At 47.5% G+C, this 24,810-nt stretch overlaps 1 protein-coding gene across 4 annotated transcripts in view; it reads right to left on the bottom strand.

The window, feature by feature from the left end:
* Positions 1-24,810, bottom strand: part of SVOPL (SVOP like) — a 74,593-nt gene that overhangs the window by 29,563 nt on the left and 20,220 nt on the right. For 3 of the 4 annotated variants that reach the window (XM_047763330.1, XM_047763329.1, XM_047763331.1), the window contains 8 exons: positions 23,607-23,670; positions 20,442-20,567; positions 18,904-19,032; positions 11,561-11,634; positions 7,196-7,401; positions 6,116-6,227; positions 4,874-4,955; positions 1,888-1,977 (listed from right to left, as the gene is read on the bottom strand). In XM_047763330.1, coding sequence (XP_047619286.1) covers positions 1,888-1,977; positions 4,874-4,955; positions 6,116-6,227; positions 7,196-7,401; positions 11,561-11,634; positions 18,904-19,032; positions 20,442-20,567; positions 23,607-23,670 — 883 coding nt within the window. Of the gene's footprint in view, positions 1-1,887; positions 1,978-4,873; positions 4,956-6,115; positions 6,228-7,195; positions 7,402-11,560; positions 11,635-18,903; positions 19,033-20,441; positions 20,568-23,606; positions 23,671-23,814; positions 24,560-24,810 lie in introns of those variants that run through there. The other variant, XM_047763332.1, reaches the window with a different exon arrangement.

Raw genomic sequence — 24,810 nt, 5'->3', positions numbered from 1 at the left:
TCCGGGACCCTGGGCCAGCTGTCCTGTTTGTCAAGTGCTCAAGTGGAAAGGAAGCCTCTCGTGAACAGGAACCTCGTCTGCTGCAGAATGTTTAACCGCAGGCTGTCCCCCTCAAAAATCCTCATGGTGGCATTTGCCTGTGGCCATGGGGTAAATACTATCACCATGCTAAATTTCAAACTAGCTTGCAAAATAACATCCTGAAAATTTAACCATCAGCTTTCAGAAGCCAGTGCCGGCCAGCTCCAGCACTCCACTGGAACCTGGCCTGAGTCATTTATTGCTCCAAATAAAAAGAACTGGAACAAGGCCAGGCATAGAGTAATCAGGTGCAGCCCTGAAAAGGTAAAAAAAAAAAAAAAAAAAAAAGAAAGAGAGAGAGAAAGAAAAAGAAACTATACCTTGGTCTGATCATCCAGAAACAGATTAATATTTTACTGGTGTTTTGGGCCATTATGTTCTTTTCTGAACATGGTGAAATAGTAAGTACAAAAAGACTGTGAAAAGCAAACCTGTGAAGCCCAAACTGTCCTCCTTTTTAATTAAGAAGAGTTGGTAAAATATTCCCAAAATCGTTTTAAGAAGAGAGTAACAAGATCCCCTGTTAAATCACAGGAAATACACGTTACAGTCTGCTCGGCCCACGTCCACCCCGTCTCTGAAAACTGCCCCACCCCAGATGCATGTGTGACATAAGCCTGACTCGTGGCCACAACGGCTTTGGCTCAAGGATGAACAACCAAGCAGACGTGGCCAGTGGGATGCAGAGAGAGCACGGGTGTCTTCTGGTGGCGGGATCGAAGGAGCTGTGTCTGGAATCTGGGGGACAGGCATGCATGTGGGCAAGCTTAGCACCCTGGTGTTCAGGGACTAAAGCCCGAATGCTCAAAGAGGCAGAGGGTTGACCAGAGGCCCCAGACAGACGTGAGGAGGACAGGGCCTGGGTCCCTGTCATCTCTCACTGCCTGGATCAGGCCCACCCAGGGCCCCGCCTCACTCCTGTCTTTTTAGCTGCAGGCAGCTCAGCTGGACTTTCACTTCCTGGGGCCAGAAAAGAATGAGCAGCACAGCAGGGCAAGCTGTTTGGCCTCTGTAGAACCACAGCCGTGCAGGCTGCCCTGTCTGCCTCCATTTCTCTCCTGGAACAAGGCCCATCCAACAGTCCAGGTCACTGCAGGGTTTTTTCCCAGCCTGAGCCTGCTTTGCCTGAGCGCTGGACTTACCCTGCCCAGGGCCACCTCCCGCTACCCTGGTTCAGCCTCCCTGCACTTTTGTGCTGTTTTTCCTTTTCTTTTTCCACTTTTTAGGACCACATGCTTGGCATGGAAGTTCCCAGGCTAGAGGTGGAATCGGAGCTGTAGCTGCTGGCCTGCGCCACAGCCACAGCAACGCTAGATGTGAGCCACGTCTGCGACCTACATCGCAGCTCAGGGCAACACCGGACCCTTAACCCACTGAGCGAGGCCAGGGATTGAGCCTGCATCCTCATGGATACTAGTCGGATTCATTTCCACTGTGCCACAGTGGGAACTCCCTGTGCTCTGTTTTTCAACTGCACCCTTGACACTGTCAGGGTTGGAGCCCACTGTTATTCAACTGCCCAAGCTTCTTGTGTCACACATGTCTTCTGCATCCTTCCCCAGCAACGCCCAGCAAAATCCAAAGCCTGCATGCAATGCAATACATGCTCATGACTCACGGGAAGCCTGGAAGCCTTGATTTCGCCTCTCTTCCTACCCACAGTGGGCAGACAATGGGAAAACAGTATCTCAAGGCAACTCATTAAGTCAAAAAACCCTTGATAAACACTTAACCTGAAGGGATCCAGGTCCCTCTTTCCCCACCTTTGTGAGACACAGCCTCCCTACAGAGACCCATGGGCTGTACCTGGGATATAAATGGCGCCACCATTGCACCAATGCGACACAGGGAGCCGCTGGTCCCCATCCCCAAAGCGCGCATCGTCGTGGGGTAGACCTGGAAGGAGGAGCACACAGGGCTTCAGTCAGTTTGGGCCCCTTCCTTCCCAAGTCCTCTGCCCTTCCTTCCCCAGGTCAGGCTTTGGTATATGTAAGACGCCAAATATTCCATACAGATGTAAAGAATATACAGTAGATTTGTTCATTTGCTCAGGTACCCAACTTTCAACAGTATCAGGAGGATAAAAATGCTCAGGGGAGTTCCCATTGTGGTGCAGCAGGAAGGAATCCGACTAGTATCCATGAGGATGTGGGTTTGATCCCTGGCCTCGCTCAATGGGTCAGGGATCAGTGTGGCTGTGGCTGTGGTGTAGGCCGCCAGCTGCAGTTCCGATTTGACCTCTATCTAGCCTGGGAACTTCCATATGCCGCAAGCGCGACCCTAAAAAGCAAAAAAAAAAAAAAAAAAAGCTTAGAAATTACCCTTTAAGTGAGCAAATACCAAACTATATGTGTTTAACTGAATATTCCAAATGTCACTTTTAGAAAAGTGTTGGAATGAGACAGAAGTGTTCCCCTTTAAAGCTATACATGTATAAAGGTGGTCCTACTGAATGGAAAGGAGACACTTCCCAAATAATAACAATCCAACCAAAGCTTTAATATAGATACAGTGAAAAGAAACTGACCAGAGTGCCAGATACATACTATGCCATTCACCAGGATTGCATTGCAAAATTTTAGGGCATGGTCTACTTTCTCGCAGCAACTTTCTTGCATTTATAGTAAAACCTCATTAATCTCTACTTTCTTGATGCAGAATTCTTATTAAAGAAGTATATATTATTTTAGAAATAAAATTATAGGGAAAGAGACCAAAAAAAAAAAAAGAGAGAGAGATTATAGGAAGAGGAAATTCCTGCTGTGGCTCAGGGGAAACGAACCCGACCAGTATCCATGAGGATGCATGTTCAATCCCTGGCCCTTCTCAGTGGGTTAAGGATCTGGTGTTGTGGTGAGCTGAGGTGTAGGTCACAGACTTGGCTTGGATCCTGCATTGCTGTGGCTGTAGCATAGGCCAGCAGGTGCAGCTCAAATTCAACCCCTAGCCTGGGAACTTCCATAGGCTATACGTGAGGCACTAAAAGGCAAAAGAAAAGAAAGAAAAGATTATAGGAGAATATAAAAGAATTTCTTAATTTTGGAAAAATTTCTCTTTCTGCTGTGTAATATTGATCAGTTTTTAATTGATTCACCAAAGCACAGTATGTGGCCTCTTTTCTTGGCCACACTGTGTCAGCCACCATATGTCAAATGCAAAAACAAGATGCTTTTCTGGCTCAGAGACACTGCTGAGGCCACTGTATTTATAAGAGAAGGTTTAGGGGTGGGGTGCCTTTTTACAGAGCTTCTATCTTTTTCTGGAAAATGAGGCTGCTGGCTATTGAAAACAATGGGTTCAGATAGATTAGTGATATCTTTGCTCTAATAGTTTTGTGTTCACTTTTGGACAATTTTGGGAGTTGAGATAATAGAAGACAATCACCTTCGGGTACACATCTTGATTTAAAAAAAAAAAAAAAAACCAGTAAGTATCAGGGAAAAGTACTTAGAAACGACCCTTTAAATAAACACATTCCAAAATATGCTAAACTGAATATTCCAAACGTAACATTAGAGGCCTACCATATTGCACACAGGCTCTTAAGTTCATAAATTCATGATAATTATAGAAGATCTTGTTAACGGAACTACATGAAACATTATGTAGGTGTCAAATGCGTCCTTGTGTCCTAACTTCCTATTTTTCTCCACTGGATTTAATGGTTTTGACATGCTGTATCTGTGTTCTGAGCAGACTTCTACCTTTCCTGAAATGAAGATGTATGCAGCTTTATCAGTCCCCAGAGTACAACTTTCTCTAGCTCAAAGAAAGACAAAGCCAGTTAAAATGCTAAGTTTCCTATTCAGATATTGTCTATTTATGGGACTATTCGCTCTTTAAAGTAGGGGTTTGTGAGGAGGTCCCCCACTCCATCAGTAGATTACGAAGTCGGTGTAATAATTCAATACATTTAAAATAAATTACTACTATATTCGAATTTAAGCTACATACAACAACAACAAAAAAAACAGATGCAGTGAGATGTGATCCTTCAAAAGGATCAAGGTGAAGAACACATTCTAGTTTCAAAAAGGGAAAAATATGGAGTTCCCGTCGTGGCGCAGTGGTTAACGAATCCGACTAGGAACCATGAGGTTGCGGGTTCGATCCCTGCCCTTGCTCAGTGGGTTAATGGTCCGGCGTTGCCGTGAGCTGTGGTGTAGGTTGCAGACGCGGCTCGGATCCCGCGTTGCTGTGGCTCTGGCGTAGGCCGCTGGCTACAGCTCTGATTCGACCCCTAGCCTGGGAACCTCCATATGCTGCGGGAGCGGCCCAAGAAATAGCAACAACAACAACAACAAAAGACCAAAAAAAAAAGGGAAAAATAGGGTGTTTAATGTTTTTTCAGCAACAGAGAGTTACCAGGCCCTATTTCTTCTGGAAGAAGGGCACTAGGTAGTTTTTTATTTTCTTATTTATTTTATTTATTTATTGTTTTACTGAGTTGTTTTTTACATGGATGTGGTTTGGTAAGAAAGGCAGCAGGATCTATTTTTCTTTTCAGAGACTGGCTTTCACTAGACTCCATGGGGCAGGAGAAAGACTATGTCAAATAAAAAATTTTTTGAGAGGTATGTTGTATTTGGGGCAAAAGGAGGACTGAAGCCCGGGAGGCAGCATCTCACGTAACCCTGAGAAGACTGATCCTCAGATAAACCTTGTGGCGTCATTTCAATAGGATGTTTGCAGAACGTCATGGAAAGTCGGTGGAGGCCATGGGTGCGCTCTCCATGCAAGACCACGCATCCAGGGCGGAGCGGCCCCCCGTGCCCCCCTCCCCCACACTGACCTCCGCGGTGTAGATGTAGATGGTGTTGAAGTTGGCTGCCACCAAAGCCCTCAGCATGAAGAGGAAGCCGATGAGGCCAGCACTGGGGAACCGGAAGTGAGAGTTACCACCGGCGGCAGGGTGCGCCTTCCGGGGGCCCTGACCCAAGGGCATCCGCGACGCCAATACATCCCCATGGAGACCAGGCCCCAAGGGAGGTGCCGCCTCCCGGCTGGCTTGACGGCAGGGTCCCCAGGCAAGAGCCTGACTCAAACCTTCAATCCTGTTCCTGCCACTTGCCCGGCTCCAGCCCAGCCCCTCAGCTGAGCCCATCTCTGTTACCACCCCTGGAAAATGGTATAGACGGCTGGCAGAGCAAGTGATGTGTATTATACCTGACGCCACTCTAGCCTCACGAAGTGTTTGATTCCTACTTACAGGTATGCTATCTACACCACTATCTTGACAATGGTGCAGGTAATTTGGTCACACCCAGAGTCCCCATTCTGCAGGAAGCTTTGCATCATGTGTTCGTGAGCAAACTGAGTATCCCCACATTGGTACCCATGACCTGGGAGGAGGAAGAGGGGTGGGGGAGGCGGGGTGGCTTGGGCTTGATTGCTTCTAGTCAAACGGAGCAGCCCGTTGTCTACCTCCTGGTGCAGGGACTTGGCCCCAACCTCCACTGAATGCCATGGGTCTGGAGACCTCATTTTAATTTTTTTTTTCCCCTTTTCTAGGGCTGTTGCCACAGGATATGGAGGTTCCCAGGCTAAGGGTCTAATCAGAGCTATATCTGCTGGTCTACACCATAGCTTACGGCAACACCGGATCCTTAACCCACTGAGTGAGGCCAGAGATCGAACCCACAACCTCATGGTTCCTAGTCAGATTCGTTAACCACTGAGCCACGACGGGAACTCCTGGAGACCTCATTTTAAAATCTCTGCACACAACTAGATTGTTTCAAAGCAACCAGAAAGAAAATAGCTTGGGAGTTCCTGTTGTGGCTCAGCAGTAATGAACCCAACCAGCATACATGATGATGCGGGTTCGATCCCTGGCCTCACCCAGTGGGTTAAGGATCTGGTGTTGCTGTGAGCTGTGACGTGGGTCACAGATGTGGCTCGGATCTGGCATTGCCGCGGCTGTGGTGTAGGCCGGCAGCTGCAGTGCCAATTCAACCCCTAGCCTGGGGACCTCCATATGCTGTGGGTTCAGCCCTAAAAGAAAAAAAAAGCAAAAAAGAAGGAAAGAAAATACCTTGAAGTGCAAATATTGAGGAGAAGGAAGAATAAAGCTGTACATCCCATGGTAATGGAAAGGCTCAGCCGTCTTCCCAGGAAATTAATGCCCAGGATATTTAAAGGATTCACTAGGAAAGAAAAAAAAAAAGAAAAAGAAAAAGGACAGAGACGATTTTCAGAACCTTGAAGGTATATGGCATTTATCAAGACTGGCATGAATTCTCCCTTGTCATTGCAGAAGGAAGCATCTTAATTCCAACCTCAGGTGTACTCCAGCCAAGACCCAGTCACGTCGTCACAAACCTCGTGACTCCTTCAACATGCTTCTCCCATGTGGGCCCGAGAGGGACAAGCACTGGTGTCCATGAAGGATATTTTATGTCCAGGATGCTTATCACAGTGTGTTGGTTTATTGTAAACTGCCAACATACTAGACCTACATTTTAATGTTTTGTACTTTTTTTCATCAAATTCAAGGTGCCATGTGTTTTTTAAGTACCATTATTTTATGTCTATTAAAACAGAAAGGAGTCCCCATCATGGCTCATCGTTGGTGAACCCAACTAGGATCCATGAGGATGCGGGTGCAATCCCTGGCCTCGCTCAGTGGGTTAAGGATCTGGTGTTGCTGTGAGCTGTGGTGTAGGTCACAGATGCAGCTTGGATCTGGCATTGTTGTGGCTGCGGTGTAGGCCGGTAGCTGTGGCTCCGATTTGACCTCTAAGCCTGGGAGCTCCCGTATGCCACAGATGTGGCCATAAACAAACAAACAATAATAAATAAATAAATAAATAAATAAAACAGAAATGCTGCTGCCAACTGAAGTCTAAGAAGGCGTTGTAAGACACATCCCTATTTCAGAGATGTCACCATGCGGGGGAAATCCATCTAGGAATTGATAAGATGCCCAAATTCAAAGCTCTACTCCAGACGTCTTCCCACACCCATCCACCCTGGAGACACATCGGTGTAATTTGGGGATTGTTCAGTTCCACCAGGCAGGAGCCGAGTGTGTGACAGGTCACTCTTCTGCAAGGCTCCCCGCTGCACGTCCCCCACCCTAAAACAGAGAGCCACCCAACACAGAGACACTTACGAGCAATTTCGCCAATGGTGCTGATGATCATGGTTTGGTAGTCGGAGGGGGCAAACATGTGGCAGTGGCAGGGGCTCTGGCTCTCCTCCGAGATGCCCTCGGTCACCACCACCTCAGACTCGGACCTTGAGCCGCAGACCAGGTCCCGCTCTAGCAGCTCGGCGCTGGCCAGGATGACGCCGTAGTAGGCGAATGAGATGCCCAGCCTGGAAGTGAGCAAAGATGGACATGAGCAAAGGCCGTCTCCAGGCTTGAAGGGGGGTCGGGTAGCAGCACGGGGGGTGGGGAGGGCGTTCTGGACGGAAGGCACGGTGTATAGAAGGGAGAGGAGGAGTTCCCATCATGGTGCAGCAGAAACGAATCCAAATAGGAATCATGAGGTTGTGGGTTCGATCCCTGGCCTCGCCCAGTGGATTAGGGATCCGACTTTGCTGTGAGCTATGGTGTAGGTCACAGACGTGGCTGGGATCTGGTATTGCTACGCTGTGGCATAGGCTGGGGGCTGTAGCTTTGATATGACCCCTAGCCTAGGAACTTCCATATGCCGCAGGTGTGGTCTTAAAAGCAAAAAAAAAAGGAGGGGAGGGGGAAGTGGGGTCCCATTTCAGGCGGAGCCTGGGCAGTAGCCCTCACAGACGGCCACACTGTGGGGAATGGATATGCCAGAAAAAGCAGGATGGGACTAGAGGGTGGAGGCTCCCTCAGGCCAGGAAGGCATTTTGTAACAGAGAAAGACCAGGAGCAATGCCATGTTGAACCTGCCTCCCCCACTCTTGAGCTTAAATATTCTATGACTTTTGTCCTGCACACCAAGAGTTACATAGAGAAATGTCCCTTTTGCCCAAATAGCTCATCCAGTTCCTTGAAGAACCTTCCCATCCCATGCTCTGGGATTAGTCACAGCTGCCACTTGTTGCAGATAAGTCTGCTTTTAGCCTAGAAACCTTGCTAATAAGCAGAGATAAGAACGTACAGTGAAAACAACTGCTAACGGCGTGAAGTTTTGCAGGAGTTTTGGGATCCAGGCTTGTGAGCAAGCAGAAGGGGCGCTCTGCTTCTCCTGAAGGTCAAGTGGCTCCAAGAAGCCTGGTGCCCACCTTTGCCCTTTCATCTTGAACCCCCTGGCTTCTCCTCTCCCTTCAGCATCAGAGCAGCCTGCATTCTATTCTGAGTTTAAGAAGATCCTTTAGGACTTGAGTCCACCATCTTCTTGGTCTGCTGGCTTTCCGACTAAAGTCCCTATCTTGTGCCCAACACATCCTCTCTGGACTCACTGGCCTGCTTGGGGCCAAAAATAGGAGCCGAGACTCGGCAAACGGTTTGATTTGTCTTCTACACCTGCTGTCACAAATCAGCACAAACGTAGAGCTTAACGCAACATACACTTAGCATCTCACAGCTCCGGAGCTCAGCAGTTCTGTGGGTCTGGCAACTTTCTCTGCTCAGAGTCTCACGAGACCGAGGGGAAAGTGAAGGTGAGGCTGCTGGCCTTCTGGGGAAAAAACCATCTCGAGGTCCATGCAGCAGGTTGGCGGAATCCAGCTGCTCTGGGCTGCAGAACTCAGCTCCTTTGCTTGCTAGCCATGGGCAGCTCCCCTCGTTTCCGGTCTACCAAGCCGGCCACAGCCCGCGAGCCCTTGTGCCCGGACCCTCGCCTGCTGCCTCCCTCTGCTTTCTCTTCCGCTGCCGCTCCGATCCCAGCTGGAGAACTGCCTCTCCGTTTAAAGACACACGGGAGGAAACTGGACCCACCTGCCTGATCCAGGCTGCCCTTCCCCTGTTAAGGCTGGTAACCCCAACTACACCCACACAGTTGCTTCACATCTGCATTCAAATGAGTGCTGGCCCAAATCACCAGGAGTTGGGAAGTCCGGGCCCCTCTTTAGAATTCTGCCTATGTAGCATCTTTAGCAGGCTGTGCGGCACCGCGGAAGGGTCTTTGCTTTTGTATTTTCTTCCTATTTTTTTCCCGTCAACTCTTACGTAGATTTTTTTAAATCGAGATATACACATAATATACAGACAAGGTCATCGATCAAAGTCAAGAGAAAGAATGATATCAGCCCCCCAGAAGGCCCTCTCAGTTTTCCAGAAGGGGCGGTAGAAGCCAAGTTGATTTCCCAATCGGGGGAAGCCACAGAAGAGCTGCGCTCTGGTTGATGGGAACTCGAGGAGGCTGCATCTCGTTGGCGTGACTCCAGGATTGGAATCACCTAAGAAAACGCCCTCAAGCAGTGGAGGCTCTTAATGAAGGACCTGCGGCTGAAAGGGCAGGACGTCGAGGGCTTGCCTGGAAAAACCTCCGCACGGGAGAAAGGCAGCTGAAGCGAATGCAGGTGATATTAGTGATGGTCAGACCGGAGCCAGGAGCACCTCAGAGTCCATCACGGTGTGAACCTTCCTGCATGTGCACCTGCAAACTGTCGTCGTGAAATAGCCGAAAAGAAAAGAATCGTCTTATCGTCCCCTGTTATGAAAGCAGCTCTACAGTTTTTGTCTAATTTCCAAATATTAAGAGTATTTTAAAAATTAAAAAGTCTCTAGAGGAGACACACCAGCCTCTTTTGAGTGACTATATCTGGGAAAGGCAGGTAGACAACCACGTTCCAGGATTCAAAGGCCACAGAGTAGTTTTTACTGCTGTGTGTCTTTGTGCAAATGCAATCACATAATATGTGCTCCATGTGTCTGACTTTTTTTTTTTTTTTGTCTTTTTGCCGTTTCTTGGGCCACTCCCGCGGCATATGGAGGATCCCAGGCTAGGGGTCTAATTGGAGCTGTAGCCTCCGGCCACAGCCACAGCCACAGCCACAGCAACACGAGATCCAAGCCACGTCTGCAACCTACACCACAGCTCACCACAATGCCAGATCCTTAACCCACTGAGGGAGGCCAGGGATTGAACCCACAACCTCATGGTTCCTAGTCGGATTCGTTAACCACTTCGCCATGATGGGAACTCTGTGTCTGACTTTCTTTGCACATTATATTTGTAAGATTCCACCATGTTGAGTTCAGAGCCCTAGTTTTCTCATTTCCATTATGCTATAGTGCTTTACTGTATGAATATAATACAATTTACCCATTGTACTGTGGATAGGCATGTGGGATGTTTGTAGTTTGGAGATGTTACAAATAAAATAATGCTATTTTATGTTATTATTCCTTTCTGTTGGGTATAAATCTAGAAGTGAAATTGCCAAGCCAGGGAATTCCGGTTGTGGTGCAGCAGAAACCAATCTGACTGATATCCATGAGGATGCAGGTTCAATCCCTGGCCTCTCTCAGTGGGTTAAGGATCTGGCATTGATTTAGGTCACAGACATGGGTTGGATCTGGTATTGCTGTGGCTGTGGTATAGGCTGGCAGCTGCAGCTCCGATTTGACCCCTAGCCTGTGTACTTCCATTAAAAAAAAGCAAAAAAGCAAAAGAAAAAAAAGAGATTGCCAAGCTGTAGGCAATGCACATTTCCAACTGTAAGAGAAACCTCTAAACACTCTTCCCAAGTGGTTGTACTATTTGAACTCCAGTCAGCAGCGTCTGGAAGTTCCCATTATTTACATCCTTCCCAGTATTTGACATAGTCAGTCTTTCGAATTTTAGCCATTCAGGTGGATGGGTCATGGTATCTCACTTGGTTTTAATTTGCATTTCCCCAGTGACTTTAGGGTTGAGATGTTTTCATACATTTATCTTATACACATTTTTGGTTAAGTCTCTTGCCTATTTCTCCACTGGGCTGTGTATCTTGTTGAAAAAATATATAAATATATAATAGTAATATATATTAATAACACATATAACCCATAGATATTGTTGGGTATATATATATATATATATAGGCAATTTCTTCTCTCGGTTGGTGGCTTACACTTCAAGCGCTTCATGAAGTCTCAGGACTCAGAGTTCCTACTTTTTTGCAGGTGGACTCACCAATCCTCTCCTTTATCATTCATACTTTTTGTGTCCCCCACTTAGACAATCTTTGCTTACTCGAGGTCCTGCTTGCTCAGAGAGGACCAGTAAATCTCTCTCTTTGAATTGGCTAATCAGTGACCTCAAAGGATCAGTTCCTGGAATGTGATGAAGGAAGAGGCCAAAGGTTACAAAAGGTTAGAACAAGAACTCATAGGCTCGGATGAAAAATCAAATATACGCACTGTAGATGATTAGGAATTTTTTCCTTCTCTCTTTTTTGTCGGTATTTTCCCTACATCCTTTGGCAGAAAGAGAAGGCACTGCTGGGGTCCACCTTGTGTTTGCTCCCCAGAGTACTCACTCAGAAGGGATTTATTCAGTGGGCTCTCTCCCACTGAAAATGCTTGTGTATTTCAACCTAGTTTTGAAATCATTCCAATTCTTACCATATGACCCAGATCTGCAATGTGGTCCGTAAATATTTAGCATCCAACAGGTCTGCAAATCTTCCTCTTTTTTCCTAGGGTAGTGAAAGAGGGAGACAGAATAGATTTACTGGGTTAAGGACGGGCAAAGGTGACGCTAATTTTTTGGTTGTTTTCTTTGTTTGTATTAGGGCTGCATCCTCGGCATATAGACATTCCCAGGCTGGGGGTTGATTTGGAGCTACTGCTGCTGGCCTCCATCACAGCCACAGCCACAGCCATGCAGGATCTGAACCGTGTCTGCAACCTACACCACAGCTCATGGCAATGTGGGATCCTTAACCCACTGAGCGAGGCCAGGGATCGAACCTGAATCCTCATGGATCCCAGTTGGGTTAGGGAGCAAAGAAAGGGAGCTCCCCAATTTTTTAAATTATCTTTTTATTAAAGTATAGTTGATTTATAATGTTGTGTCAATTTCTGCTGTACAGCAAAGTGACCCAGTCATGTACTTCTTTTTCGTATATTAGCTTTGATCATGTTCTAACCCAAGAGATTAGATATAGTTCCCTGCACAGTACAGTAGAGTCTCATGGCTCATCCATTCTAAATGTTAGAGTTTGCATCTACTCACCCCAAACTGCCAGTCCGTTAGATCACAGAAAACAAGGACAACATGGGAGTGTGATGGGGTGAGGGAGCCACGCAGCTCCCCTGAACACGCCTCACCCAAACCCAGAAAGCCTTTTATTTCTGGCCGCCCAGGGGCATATGAAGTTCCTGGGCCAGGGGTCAGATCCAAACCCCAGATGCCACTCTTGCCACAGCTGCATCAATGCTAGAGCCTGAACCCACTGTGCCGGCCCAGGAGTGGAAGCTGCATCCCACTGCACCAGACATGCCACTGATCCCATCGGACCATGGCAGGAACTCCATCCATCTAAAGGCTGGTTTTGTTTTTGTTTTGTCTTTTCACCTTTTCTAGGGCCGCTCCCGTGACATGTGGAGGTTCCCAGGGTAGTGGTCCAATCAGAATTGTAGCCACCGGCCTACACCAGAGCCACAGCAACACAGGATCCAAGCTGCGTCTTCGACCTACACCACAGCTCACGGCAATGAGGGATCCTTAACCCACTGAGTGAGGCCAGGGATCGAACCCGCAGCCTCGTGGTTCCTGGTTGGATTCATTAACCACTGAGCCATGACGGGAACTCCTCTAAATGCTGTTTTTAATGCATTCCTCTCAGCCTATCAGTCTTGGCATACTTTTAATTATCAATGACAAGTACCAAAGTTCACTGAATTTAAGATTCTAATCCCTTCACTCCTCTTCTCACCAGTGCCGGCGAGAGGTGGGGTGGAGTAGGGAAAACGGGAGGGTACGTGAAAAACGACTGTAAAACAGAGGGGAGACGCTTTCAACTTTAAGATGAAAAGGACCTAATACTAAAAGAGTGTGGGAGTTCCTGTCGTGGCTCAGTGGAAACAATTCTGACTAGCATTCATGAGGATGCAGGTTCAATCCCTGGCCTCGCTCAGTGGATTAAGGATCCAGCAGTGACCTGAGTTGTGGTGTAGGTCACAGACTTGGCTTGGATCTGGTGTTGCTGTGGCTGTGGTGTAGGCAGCAGCTATAGCTCTGATTCAACCTGCAGCCTGGGAACCCATGTGCTGCAGGTTCGGCCTAAAAAGACCAAAAAAAAAAAAAAAAAACAAAAGAGTGTGAAGGGGTTCCCTTTGTGGCTCAGTGGTAATGAATGTGACTAGTATCCATGAGGACATGGGTTCGATCCCTGGCCTCATGCAGTGGGTTAAGGATCCGCCGTTGCCATGAAATGTGGTGTAGGTCACAGATGTGGCTGGGATCCCATGTTGCTGTGGCTGTGGTGTAGGCTGGCAGCTGTAGCTCCAATTGGACCCCTAGCCTGGGAACCTCCATATGCTGCGGGCGAGGCCCTAAAAGGACCAAAAAAAAAAAAAAACCCATAAAAAAACCCCTAACCAACCAACCAGACAAACAAAGCAAAAAAAGAGAGAAAGGGTGTGAGGCCTATTTAGTGGCCTGAATTTGCAAAAAGCCTACTGTGCCCAATTTCTTTTTGTATCTTTAGGGTAATTAGTAAAAGTTCTTGTCCATAGTCAGGGCCTCTTAAGTGCTTTTGGACCAAAATAAATAAGAGTAAGTTATATATGATTAGGCAATAGTGGATTTAAAAAAAAAAATTTTTTTTTTTTTTTTGGCCTTTTGTCTTTTTAGGGCCGCACCCACGGCATATGGTGGAGGTTCCCAGACTAGGGGTCCAATCGGAGCTGTTGCCGCCGGCCTACGCCAGAGCCACAGCAACGCCAGATCTGAGCTGCATCTGGGACCCACACCACAGTTCATGGCAACGCCGGATCCTTAACCCACTGAGCGAGGCCAGGGATCAACCAGCAACCTCATGGTTCCTAGTCGGGTTCATTAACCACTGAGCCATAACAGGAACTCCTGGGCAGTAGAGGATTTTTATGTAAAGCTAAGAATGCTTCAAGGTGGGTGCTCAGTTGAAAACCAACAAATGGACCTGAGATTATCAGCCCCCTCTAGGGAGACCAGGAGTGTGGTCTGGGAGTCCTGGAAGTTTTTGTCACAAAAACTTCACCTTGCAGAGAACTTAGACTCGGCTTTTACCCCCCATGACTTTTTGGCTCATCTCCTGGATTCCACTGTAGGTGGAGTTGAACAACGGACACTCCACTTTCATCTGCTTTACTATCGGTGCTCCAGTTACACATCTTCGGAAAACCTCTGATCAAGCCCTTATCTTCCCACATTCCAACACAGAACATGTGGCCCAGAGTGGGCAAGTGACTTGCGCAAGGTCACACAGCTGTTTGGAGTCAGAGCTGGTCCAGAGTGCAGGTCTCCTGAGCACCAGTCCCGAGTCTTGTCCATCTGCCGCTCTGCCATGTCCCCTGGTTGTATACGTGACAACAGTCCCCTCACCTCCCCCAGGGTCACTGGAGCCTCAGACAGCTGAGTGACAGAGTGAAATATATAAACTTTATCCTAATAACTCATTTGATTCCCAACCTTTGGCTACCATCCAAATGGCTGGGCTTATCTACTTCCTCCACGGTGTGGCCCTTTCTCAGAGTCCCCATAGCCTTTCACCTCCGTGTCCTGGAAGGGACGCTGCAGAGTGTCCATCACCCACAGCGTCGTGCCCAGTCTCCTCCACATGGCACTCTGACAGCGGTCAGTGCGACCAAACTCACAGCACGTCCCCACGCTTGGTCTCAGCTCACACCATTCCCCCTGCCCGGGGTGGCCTATTTCCGCCCCCCGCCCCCGCCCTGAGGCTGCCTCTCCTTTCAGTGCTCAGTCTTGGTCCCACTTATCCCAGAAGGTGGCTCCGATGGCCCTGGCTCACGGTCACCTCTCTGCTCTGGTCGGACACACGCTGCTGCTAGAACCGTGCACCTGATTCTAGGCATCTGGACTCTGTCGTTATTGATCCTTTCCTATGTGAGTCTCATCCTTCCAACGAGATTTTAAAAGTTGTTTATTTATTTTTATTTTTTTAAAATGAGACTTGCAACATTTATTTCAGGTTCTCTCATTTTTTTTGATTAAAAAAAATTGTTTTTTCTTTTTTGCCACCCAGGCAGTATGTAGGAATTCCTGGGTCAGGGATCAAACCTATGCCACACAGCAGCAGCCAGAGCCACAGCGGTGAGAACACAGGAGCCTCAACCTGTGAGGCCATCAGAGAACTCCCTGTTTTATTTTTATTTTTTTATTTTGTTATATATTTATATTTTTTGTCTTTGTGCCTTTTCTAGGGCTGCTCCCGAGGCATATGGAGGTTCCCAGGCTAGGGGTCTAATCGGAGCTGTAGCTGCCAGCCTAGGCCAGAGCCACAGCAACGCAGGATCTGAGCTGCATCTGCAAACTACACCACAGCTCATGGCAACGCCGGATCCTTAACCCACTGAGCAAGGCCAGGGACCGAACCCACCACCTCATGGTTCCTAATTGGATTCATTAACCACTGAGCCACGACAGGAACTCCGATTTTTATTTTTCTATGCTGCACCCGTGGAATATGGAAGTTCCCAGGCCAGGGATTGAATCTGAGCTGCAGCTGTGAGCTACACCACAGCTGCGGCAATGCTGGGTTCTTTAACCCACTGTGCTGGGCTAGGGATCAAGCCTGCACCTCTGCAGCGACCAAGGTGCTGCAGTCGGATTCTTAACCCACTGCACCACAGCAAGAGCTCTAAGACCTGAAGAGTCTTAAAGGTGGGGCCTATTGCTTAGAGCTCCGTCTGCACAGGGCTTCGCTCAGTAATCACGGTGGAGAAGCACAGGATCATTTAATGGGCATGACGGGTGGAGGTGGCAAGCCGCAGTCAAAAGATGCCAAGTGGGGGGAAGAGGGGAGGGAGGGAAAGGAGGAGGAGGGAAGTGGAGGGAGGGAGGCTGGAGAGGGTAGAGAGAGGGCTAGGGCACCGAGGGGGTGGAGGAGGAGGGGTGGTTCTCAGGAGAACTGTGTCGTCCCGGACGCATGTGAGGTCCTAACCCTCAGAATGGAACCGTAGTTGGAGATGGGGTCTTTAAAGAGGTAACTGAGTTAAAATTCGGCCAGTAGACTGGACTGTAACCCCACATGACCGTGTCCTTGTACAAAGAGGAGGTTAAGGTGCAGACACACACAGCGGGAAGGTGAGGTGAAGACGGAGGGAGAGGACTGCCAAGCAAAAGCCAAGGGAAGGGGTCTCAGGAGAAACCAGCTCTGCAACACTCTGCAACACATCGACCTTGGACTTCCAGCCTCCAGGAAGTGTGAGAAAATAAACTTCTGTTGTTCCTCCCCCCTCCCCTTATTTTTTAAAGGGCCGCATCCGCAGCATATGGATGCTCTCAGGCTAGGGGTCAAATCAGAGCTGCAGCTGCCAACCAACGCCACAGCCACAGCCGTGCCAGGTGGCTACCTCTTTAATAAAAGAAATAGAGTACCTAAGTTCCAAGCCAGAAGAAGCAAACATAGAGAAGCAAAGTGAACCAATCTAACAGAAGGAGAAAGGAGAAAGAAAGCAGAAAAGGAAAGACACGGTTAAGAAGAAGGAGAAAATGCAAGGACAGAAGTAAGTCCAAGTACACCAATAATCACAACAGGTGTAAACGGACCAAACCAACATTAAAAGACACAGACTATGAGATTGTGTGAAAAAAAAGTAAAGAACAGATATTTATCTATAAGAAATACACTTAAAGCAAAGCAACAGAAACGAGTTGAAAATGAACAGCTAGAAAAGGAGGCACCAGGAAAACATTAACCCAACGTAGATTTTTTTTTCTTCTTCTTTTTCTTTTGTGTGTGTGTGTTTAGGGCCGTACCCACTGCATATGGAGGTTCCCAGGCTAGGGGTTGAATTGGAACTGCAGCTGCAGGCTTACACCACAGCCACAGCAATGCCAGGTCCGAGCCACATCTTTGATCTACACCACACCTCACGGCGATGCCAAATCCTTAACTCATTGAGCGAGGCCAGGGATAGAACCTGCGTTTTCATGGATGCTTGTCAGATTGGTTTCTGCTGAGCCACGACGAGAACTCCAATGTAGATTTTTTGTTTGTTTATTTGTATGTTTGTTTTTTGGCTATACCCACGGCCTACAGAAATTCCTGGGCCAGGGATCAAACTTAAGCCACAGCAGTGACAACACCAGGCCCTTAGTGACTAGACCACCAGAGAACTCCTAACCCAAACTAGTTTTGATATATCAGTATGAGAGAAAATAAAATGTAAGGCCTAAAGCAGTAAAGAGATAAAGACATACTTCAAATAGTAAGATCAACTCACACACTGAATATATCAATCATAGGCTCGGATGCAGCAAGAAAGCCTCAAACATACAGAGTAAACTACCAGACATAAAAGGAGAAACTAACAAAACCATCATCTTATTGGAAAACCGTTAGCTCAAGCAGGAAAATTCTAGAACAGGTGTCAGATATTTACATGGCACAATTAATAATATGTGACAATATATACACTCAATGAGAATACACATTCTTTTTAGGCACGCATGGAATATTAATTAAAAGTCATTATGTAGATAACAAAAGGGAAGTCTCAATAAACTTCATATAAATTCCAAACATGCTACGACCAAAATGAAATTAAATTAGAAACAAAAAATAAAAAAGGTCATTAACAGATAACACATTGGTTAAAGAGAAACTTGTAACAGTTACGAAATAGAAATAAAAATAACTCTGCAGCAAAATTTGCTGAATGCAGCCAAGTGGTTTTATTAAAAATCAAAAAGAATGAATATAAATGAGCTAAATACTGATCTCAAGAAGCTAGAAGAACATTAAAAAATGCCAAAAAAAAAAAAACCAAAATAAGGAGTAGAAGTTAATGAGACCACCGAAAAAATCAGTAAAGAGAAAACAACAAAATCTCCTCATTCTTTGAAGTTTAATAGACAAAACTCTAAGAGGACCACAAAAACAAAAACAAAAAGAGAGAGAGAGAGGCACAAGTAAACAATATTAAAATAAAAAAGAGGACACACGCAGCAGGTTTTTGCAACTAATGTAACACTAGGAAAAATTTTATATCAATAAATTTGAAAACCCAAATGAGTTAGGCAATTTTCTAAAACATAAATCACCCACATTAACTCAATCAAGGGTATTAAGTAGACATTAACCTCTACACAAATAGAATGACAGTTTTTAAAACTCTTCCTTTTTTTAAAAAATTTTATGGCCGCACCCACAGCATATAGAAGTTCCCAGGCCAGGGACTGAATCCGAACCACAGCTGCATCTGTGGCAAGGCTGGATCTTTTAACCTACTGCCTCGGTCAGGAATCGAACCCACACCTCCAAAGCCACTTGAGCCGCTGGAGTCGGGCTCTTAACCCACTGTACCACAGCAGGAACTCCCCAAAACTCCTCCTTTTGACACCCCCTAATTATCTTCCCACCACTCACCTTAAAATAAATATTAGGTATAAACCGGTTTATGGATAAGTTTTACCCAACATTCAAAGAGGTTAATTCCTATCTTCAATACACTGTCCCAAGGTGGCAGGACAGGCGAAGGAGGTAGAACTGATAAAAGTCTTCCAAGGAGCCTGTGGCTGACCTGCCTGCTGGTGAGTGAAATGAGTGACTAGCTCTGCAAAGCAGGTGCTATTTCCATTTCATTGATGAGAAAAGTGATGGAAGGTAACTGAGTGCCCCCTGGATCTCAGGGGCGCTGGATTTAGTCTCGATTTCCTCTGTTTCAGAGGTGGGATTACAGGGCTCAGCTTCCCCAAACTGAGGGGGTATCTGGGAGGTTGGGGGAGAGGAACTCACCAGGATGGGCTCCACCAGCTTCCCCTCGGGCATGACTGAGCGGTTCATCTTGGCGATACGCTCCAGCGTGGCCAGGGCAGCCTGAGTGTTCCCGGTGGAGACATTGAACCGAGCAGATTCAGGAATAAACTGGGCATGGATGACAAAAACATCAGTGTGGCAACTGTTTTGGACTTCAGCAGTACAGTTATTAAACTTGCATACTCTAAGCTGTCCCAGTTTCCCAAGATGGGATACATTGTAGCCAGCTTTACTACAGCAATGGAGCAGCTATACTCTTGTAATCCAAGTAGAACAAAAGCTGTTATCTTCTTATCATAGGCCCATCTTGGAGGGCACAAGATTGATACTGAGCTTCACACCAGTTTGGCCCAACCTACTTAATACAATGAAATTTAAAACAATTTTTAAAAAATATTTTTTGGCTGCACTTGCTACTGGAGGAAGTTCCCAGACCAGGGATCCAGCCCGTGCCACAGCATCAACTGGAGCCTCTGCAGCGACAACACCAGGTCCTTAACCCACTGAGCCACATGGGAACTCGTATAGTGAAAATCTTCCATCTTTGGAGTTCCCATTGTGGCTCAGCATTGACGAACCTCCCTAGGAATCATGAGGACATGGGTTTGATCCTTGGCTTTGCTCAGTGGGCTAAGGATCTGGCGTTGCCATGAGCTGTGGTGTAGGTCGCAGACATAGCTTGGTTCCGGCATTGCAGTGAGCTGTGGTGTAGGCTGGTGGCTACAGCTCTGATTTGACCCCTAGCCTGGGACGTTCCATATGCTGCATGTCTGGCCCTAAAAAAAGACCAAAAAAAAAAAAAATTCTTGCATCCAATGTGTAAAGAGCTAGTGCTTCTCACCGCTTCATCATCTGGCCCCTCCCCAAGAACCCCAGAAGCTCCCACAGTGCAACAACCTAAAAGGTGACCAAGGCAGGTCCTCTAGCACCCAGGACTGGAGGAACCATCCTGAGTCCTTGAACATATTGCATACCTCAAACAGAAAACACTAGAGCCCTCCAGTGATGCTGGGACCTTGAGAATCGGCTTGGTCAATCCCCCGCCTCTCTTGCCTCACACTCCCTCAAGACCAGTGGTTCTTCCTCTGCAAAACCTCTCCCTTAGCAGCGCCCTCCTCCCCATCCACCTGCCAGGGGGCAGTTGAGGTGCTGCTCATGGCGCACCCTCACCTCGTGGCTCTTCTGCCCTTTTCCGTCTCCACACAGCCATGTCCCAGCCTCCCAGCACACAACCCCTTCCCCAGCACCCCTGGCCCTCAAGGCCCTTTGCAGTCTGGACACAGGGCTGTCTTTCCAGCCGGCCTCCCACCAGCACCCTCATCCAGCCATTCCAGCCTCCTGCTCTCCCCCAAACATCCTCGGCTTTCACAGCTTCGTGACTGGGCTTGTGCATGAATGCTGCCCAAACACGCTCTCCACATAAGCTGATTGAGACAGATGCTTACGTAAAGGTGCGAGGTGGACGTGAGATAGATATCTGGGGGGCCAGCCAGAGAGCCCCCCATGAGCGTCCTCACCTTGAAGGCCATGATGAGGACGATGCCGGGGATGGAGGCGATGCGGATGAGCCAGCGCCACCCGATGGTGGGGATGACCACCGAGGCGAGGCCGATGATGAGCAGGGAGCCCGCCAGCCAGAACACCTGGGGCACAGAGGCAAGGTCAAGGTCCTCCTATAGCATGTGCTCCACACCCCCTCTCCGGGGGCCGCCCTGCCCGCGATTTAATCGTAAGGGGGTGAGATGGGAGCCAGGCTTTGACGGAGGAGCAGATGGGTCCCTTTCTACCCCCAGCACCATCCCCAGGTCCTGGATGAATTGGGAAAGTCGCTTCACTTCTCCACGGCTCTGTTTGTAAGTGGGAGACTCAAGGAGATGGGGGTCGGGGGTGGGAGAGGGGAGTGGGAGATGGGGTGGAGCGATGGGGGATGTCAGCCATGTCACCAAAAGTTTTAAAACTCCGGGACCCAGTTTCTTTCTTTGCTTGAATAAATAATAACTGCCCTGGTCCACAGCTCAGCAAAGCAGAGCACTGTGCAAAGAGCCTCCTCTTCTCCCAGTTTCCTGCCATCCAGGTCCTTTTCTCAGAGGAAACCATCATCCCCAGTTTCTTATTTCCTTCCAGAGCTGTTCTAAACATCTGGAAGCTAATAAAGATATATCCTGTTCTTTTTTTATATATATAAATTTAAACATAGGGAGTTCCTGTCACGGCACAGCGGAAATGAATCCGAGGTTCAATCCCTGGCCTCGCTCAGTGGGTTAAGGATCCGGCGTTGCTGTGAACTGTGGTGTAGGTTGCAGACGCGACTCGGATCTGGCATTGCTGAGGCTGTGGTGTAGGCTGGTGGCTACAGCTCCAATTGGACCCCTAGGCTGGGAACCTCCATATACCATGGGTGTGGTGCTAAAAAGACAAAAGCAAAAAAAAAAAAAAGACATAAATTTAATCATAGCATACATAAATATAGCATATTTATATATGATATAAATGTTTACCATAGTAGCAGAGTAAATATAGTTTAAATATGGTAACATAGTATAAATATTTCTCAATACTACTTTTGGTCCTGAAAAATTTATCTTGGAAATCATTTGATATCAACAAATAGCATGGCTGCCACCTATGACCAAGCCCCATGAGTCGAGAATTAAAAAAATTCCAAGTGTTATCCTGAGCATTATTTTCCCATTGGAAGATGGAGAGAAGGTAACTTATTAAAAGACCCTTTGGGGGCCTAATTAAGGGGTGACTATTTCATCATCAAAGAATTCTATTATAAAAAAAGAAACAATTATTTCAGAAAGTGATAAGGGGAGTTCCTGCCATGGCTCAGCGGTTATGAACCTGACAAGCATCCATGAGGACACAGGTTCGATCCCTGGCCCCACTCAGTGGGCTAAGGATCCAGCATTGCCGTGAGCTGTGGTGTAGGTCGCTGGCACGGCTCAGATCCCGTGTTGCTGTGGCTGTGGTGTAGGCCAGCAGCTGCAGCTCCAATTCGACCCCTTGCCTGGGAACCTCCATGTGCCACAGGTTGGGCCCTAAAAAGCAAAAAAAAAAAAAAAAGTGATAAGGGCTATGAAAAATTTTTTATTTTTTCGTTTTCTTTTCAAAACTTTTCATGTTGAAATGATTATGGACTCACAGGAAGTTGCAACAACTGAAACAATTTTAAAATGTAATGTGTGAGAGGGTAACTTGAGCGATCAGGATTGATGTTTCCGAAGCGGCAAGGTGTAAGAAGGCCTCTGATAGGCCATTGCAGTAGACAGGTAACAGGTGATGTAGCAGTGAAAAGGGTTTTAGTAGGGAAATGACAAAAAAAAATTTTTTTTTAGTCTGATGGATTTGGCACATATGTTGGAGATAAAAGCAACAGGCTTTGCTGAAGACACTGCAGTCAAAGGTCTGCTGACAAGGACGGATCAGGAGAGTCTGGTGACAGAGGGAATGGAGTCGAGGGAAGAGTGGGGCAGGGCTGGGGGGTCCCGGGCAGCGTTCTTGAGTGCGTGGCTCAGACAGCTGAGGAGACGGCCTTTGCTACTGACTAAGCAGAAGCATGGAAATAAGAGGCTCCAGGGGAAGAGGAAGAGACAAGTTCTATGCCTGTTGTATTTGAGGAGACTTCGGGATATCCAAGTGGCTCTCAGGGAATTGGCCACTTGGGTCTGAAGTTCCAGTTGGTGCTCTTGGGTGCAGATGAAGATGTGGTTGCAGATGAAGATGGGGGTGGGGCAAGGCTAGGCTCATGGTAGCACAAGCCATGGGAATCATCAGTTAAATGAAGGAGGCCTCGAAAATAAGACCAGCACGGTGAAGGCAGAACCAAGAAGTATGACAAAGAATGAAGAGCAGGTGGAAGAGGAAAAAGTTCATCGCTGAGTTTGAACAGGCGTATGCCCATCAAATAACATTAGGTGTAAAATCCAACCACTCACTGTTAAAAGGGTAGGCATTCGTCTTAATAAAGACGGGAAGAGAGCTGGGAGGAAAGAAGAGCATCAGCATGTGGTGTTAGGTTCTTTCTAGTTTTTAGGTTGCTTACATTTCATATCAGAAAAATTAAAACTACATCTAAAAAATATCATCCTACTGCTCTATTTATTGCCAAATATACAGAGCTTCAGTGGGAAGGGTCCCGACTTTCAGGGCCCTCTGACTGTCAGGGCTTTGGGTTAACAATGACACCAAAGAGGGTGCAGGTGCACCCAGGTGGACATACCTTCTGGATACAAAACCTCTACTCAGTAGCCAGCAGGGTCTGAGGAGGGCTGGGGAGCATCCTTATCTTCTCACCTGGATAAAGGCCCCACAGGCCCGGGCCAGTTATGGCCTCGCAGACCCTACAATTCCTGGAAGGGAGCCACTAAAAGAGGTGGCAGCTGTGTCCCCCGTTAGGGAGAATGTTCATCCCAGTGACATTCCTGGGCTTCTGTCATCCCAGTGAAACCAGCCAGCAGCATGTTGCCTGGTTATTAAGGAAGGGGTTACTGTGTTCTAAAGGCTGCTGCCAGATGACAAAATCCTGGCTCAGAAAACCTTGGAATTGGACCCCTGGTGTCCAGCATTCCTGACACTCTGTGGCTGGTACCAAGTAGGAGGCAGTGTGTTCATCAAAGAACCGGCCAGAAGAAAAGCCACGATCAGAAGACAGAAGAATTGTACCTTTTGTACCTTACCTGAGACAAGGGGAGCATATAGCCTCGATATTTTGTAGGCAAAAATTCCGTCTTTATGATAAGCCTAAACAGGAAGGGAGAAAACACCATTTTGCTTTTATAAAACCAAGTAACTTTCAAAAAAGCACAGTCCTAATGTTCTGGTCACGGGGATCAAAAGGTCAAAAACATAGATAATCATCATTGCAAGATAATGAGAAATACGTACAGGGGTCCCTGTTCCTGGTTCCTTCTAATATTTGGTCTTGGACCCCAGTTCCTGACACAGAGCTCCAGAAAATCTTGGAATTTCCTGGTTGATAGGAACATCATGTGTTCTAAAGGGGTGACTCTTGATGAGCTTCTGGATGGGGCTGGTCTGAAAAAACCAAGCCATGATCGGAGTCATGGAACCTCCAGCCCTATCCCCCCTCCCCTGGAGAGAAGAGACAATCATGTCTCTGGTGATGAAGGCTCCCGGGTAACATGCGGGGTTCAGAGAGCTTCCGGGTTGGCGAACATAGTCATGTGCCCAGAGGGTGGTGCACCCCAGACTCCATGGAGACAGATGCTTCCGCTCTTGAGCTCTCTCCAGACTTTGTCCTGTGTCTGTCTCCTCCTCCGGTTGTTGATCTGCTTCCTTTAAAATATCCATTGTAATAAATCTGCAATGACTCAACTGTTTCCTGGGTTCTCTGAGCCCCTCTAGCAAATTCTTGAACCTGAGGAGGAGTCTGTCTGTAGGAACGTCTAATCTGTGATAGATCAGACAGAAGTTGTGGGTAACCTGGGGACCTACTGCTAGTGATTGGTGTCCGAAGTGGGAGACAGTCTTGTGGGGTCCACGCTAACTCCAGTTAAAAGTGCACGGACTAGGAGTTGCCGTCGTGGCGCAGTGGTTAATGAATCCGACTAGGAACCATGAGGTTGCAGGTTCGATCCCTGCCCTTGCTCAGTGGGTTGAGGACCTGGCGTTGCCGTGAGCTGTGGTATAGGTTGCAGACGCAGCTTGGATCCTGCGTTGCTGTGGCTCTGACGTAGGCCGGCGGCTACAGCTCCGATTGGACCCCTAGCCTGGGACCCTTCATGTGCTGAGGGAGTGGCCCTAGAAAAGGCAAAAAGACAAAAAAAAAAAAAAGTGCATGGAATAATGTGGAGTTCCCGTGGTGGCTCAGTGGTTAGCGAACACAAACAGCATCCATGATGATGTGGGTTTGATTCCCTG

This window comes from Phacochoerus africanus, chromosome 16, assembly GCF_016906955.1.
Source record: "Phacochoerus africanus isolate WHEZ1 chromosome 16, ROS_Pafr_v1, whole genome shotgun sequence".
Lineage (NCBI taxonomy): Eukaryota > Metazoa > Chordata > Mammalia > Artiodactyla > Suidae > Phacochoerus > Phacochoerus africanus.
This window is presented reverse-complemented; position numbering and strand designations above follow the sequence as displayed.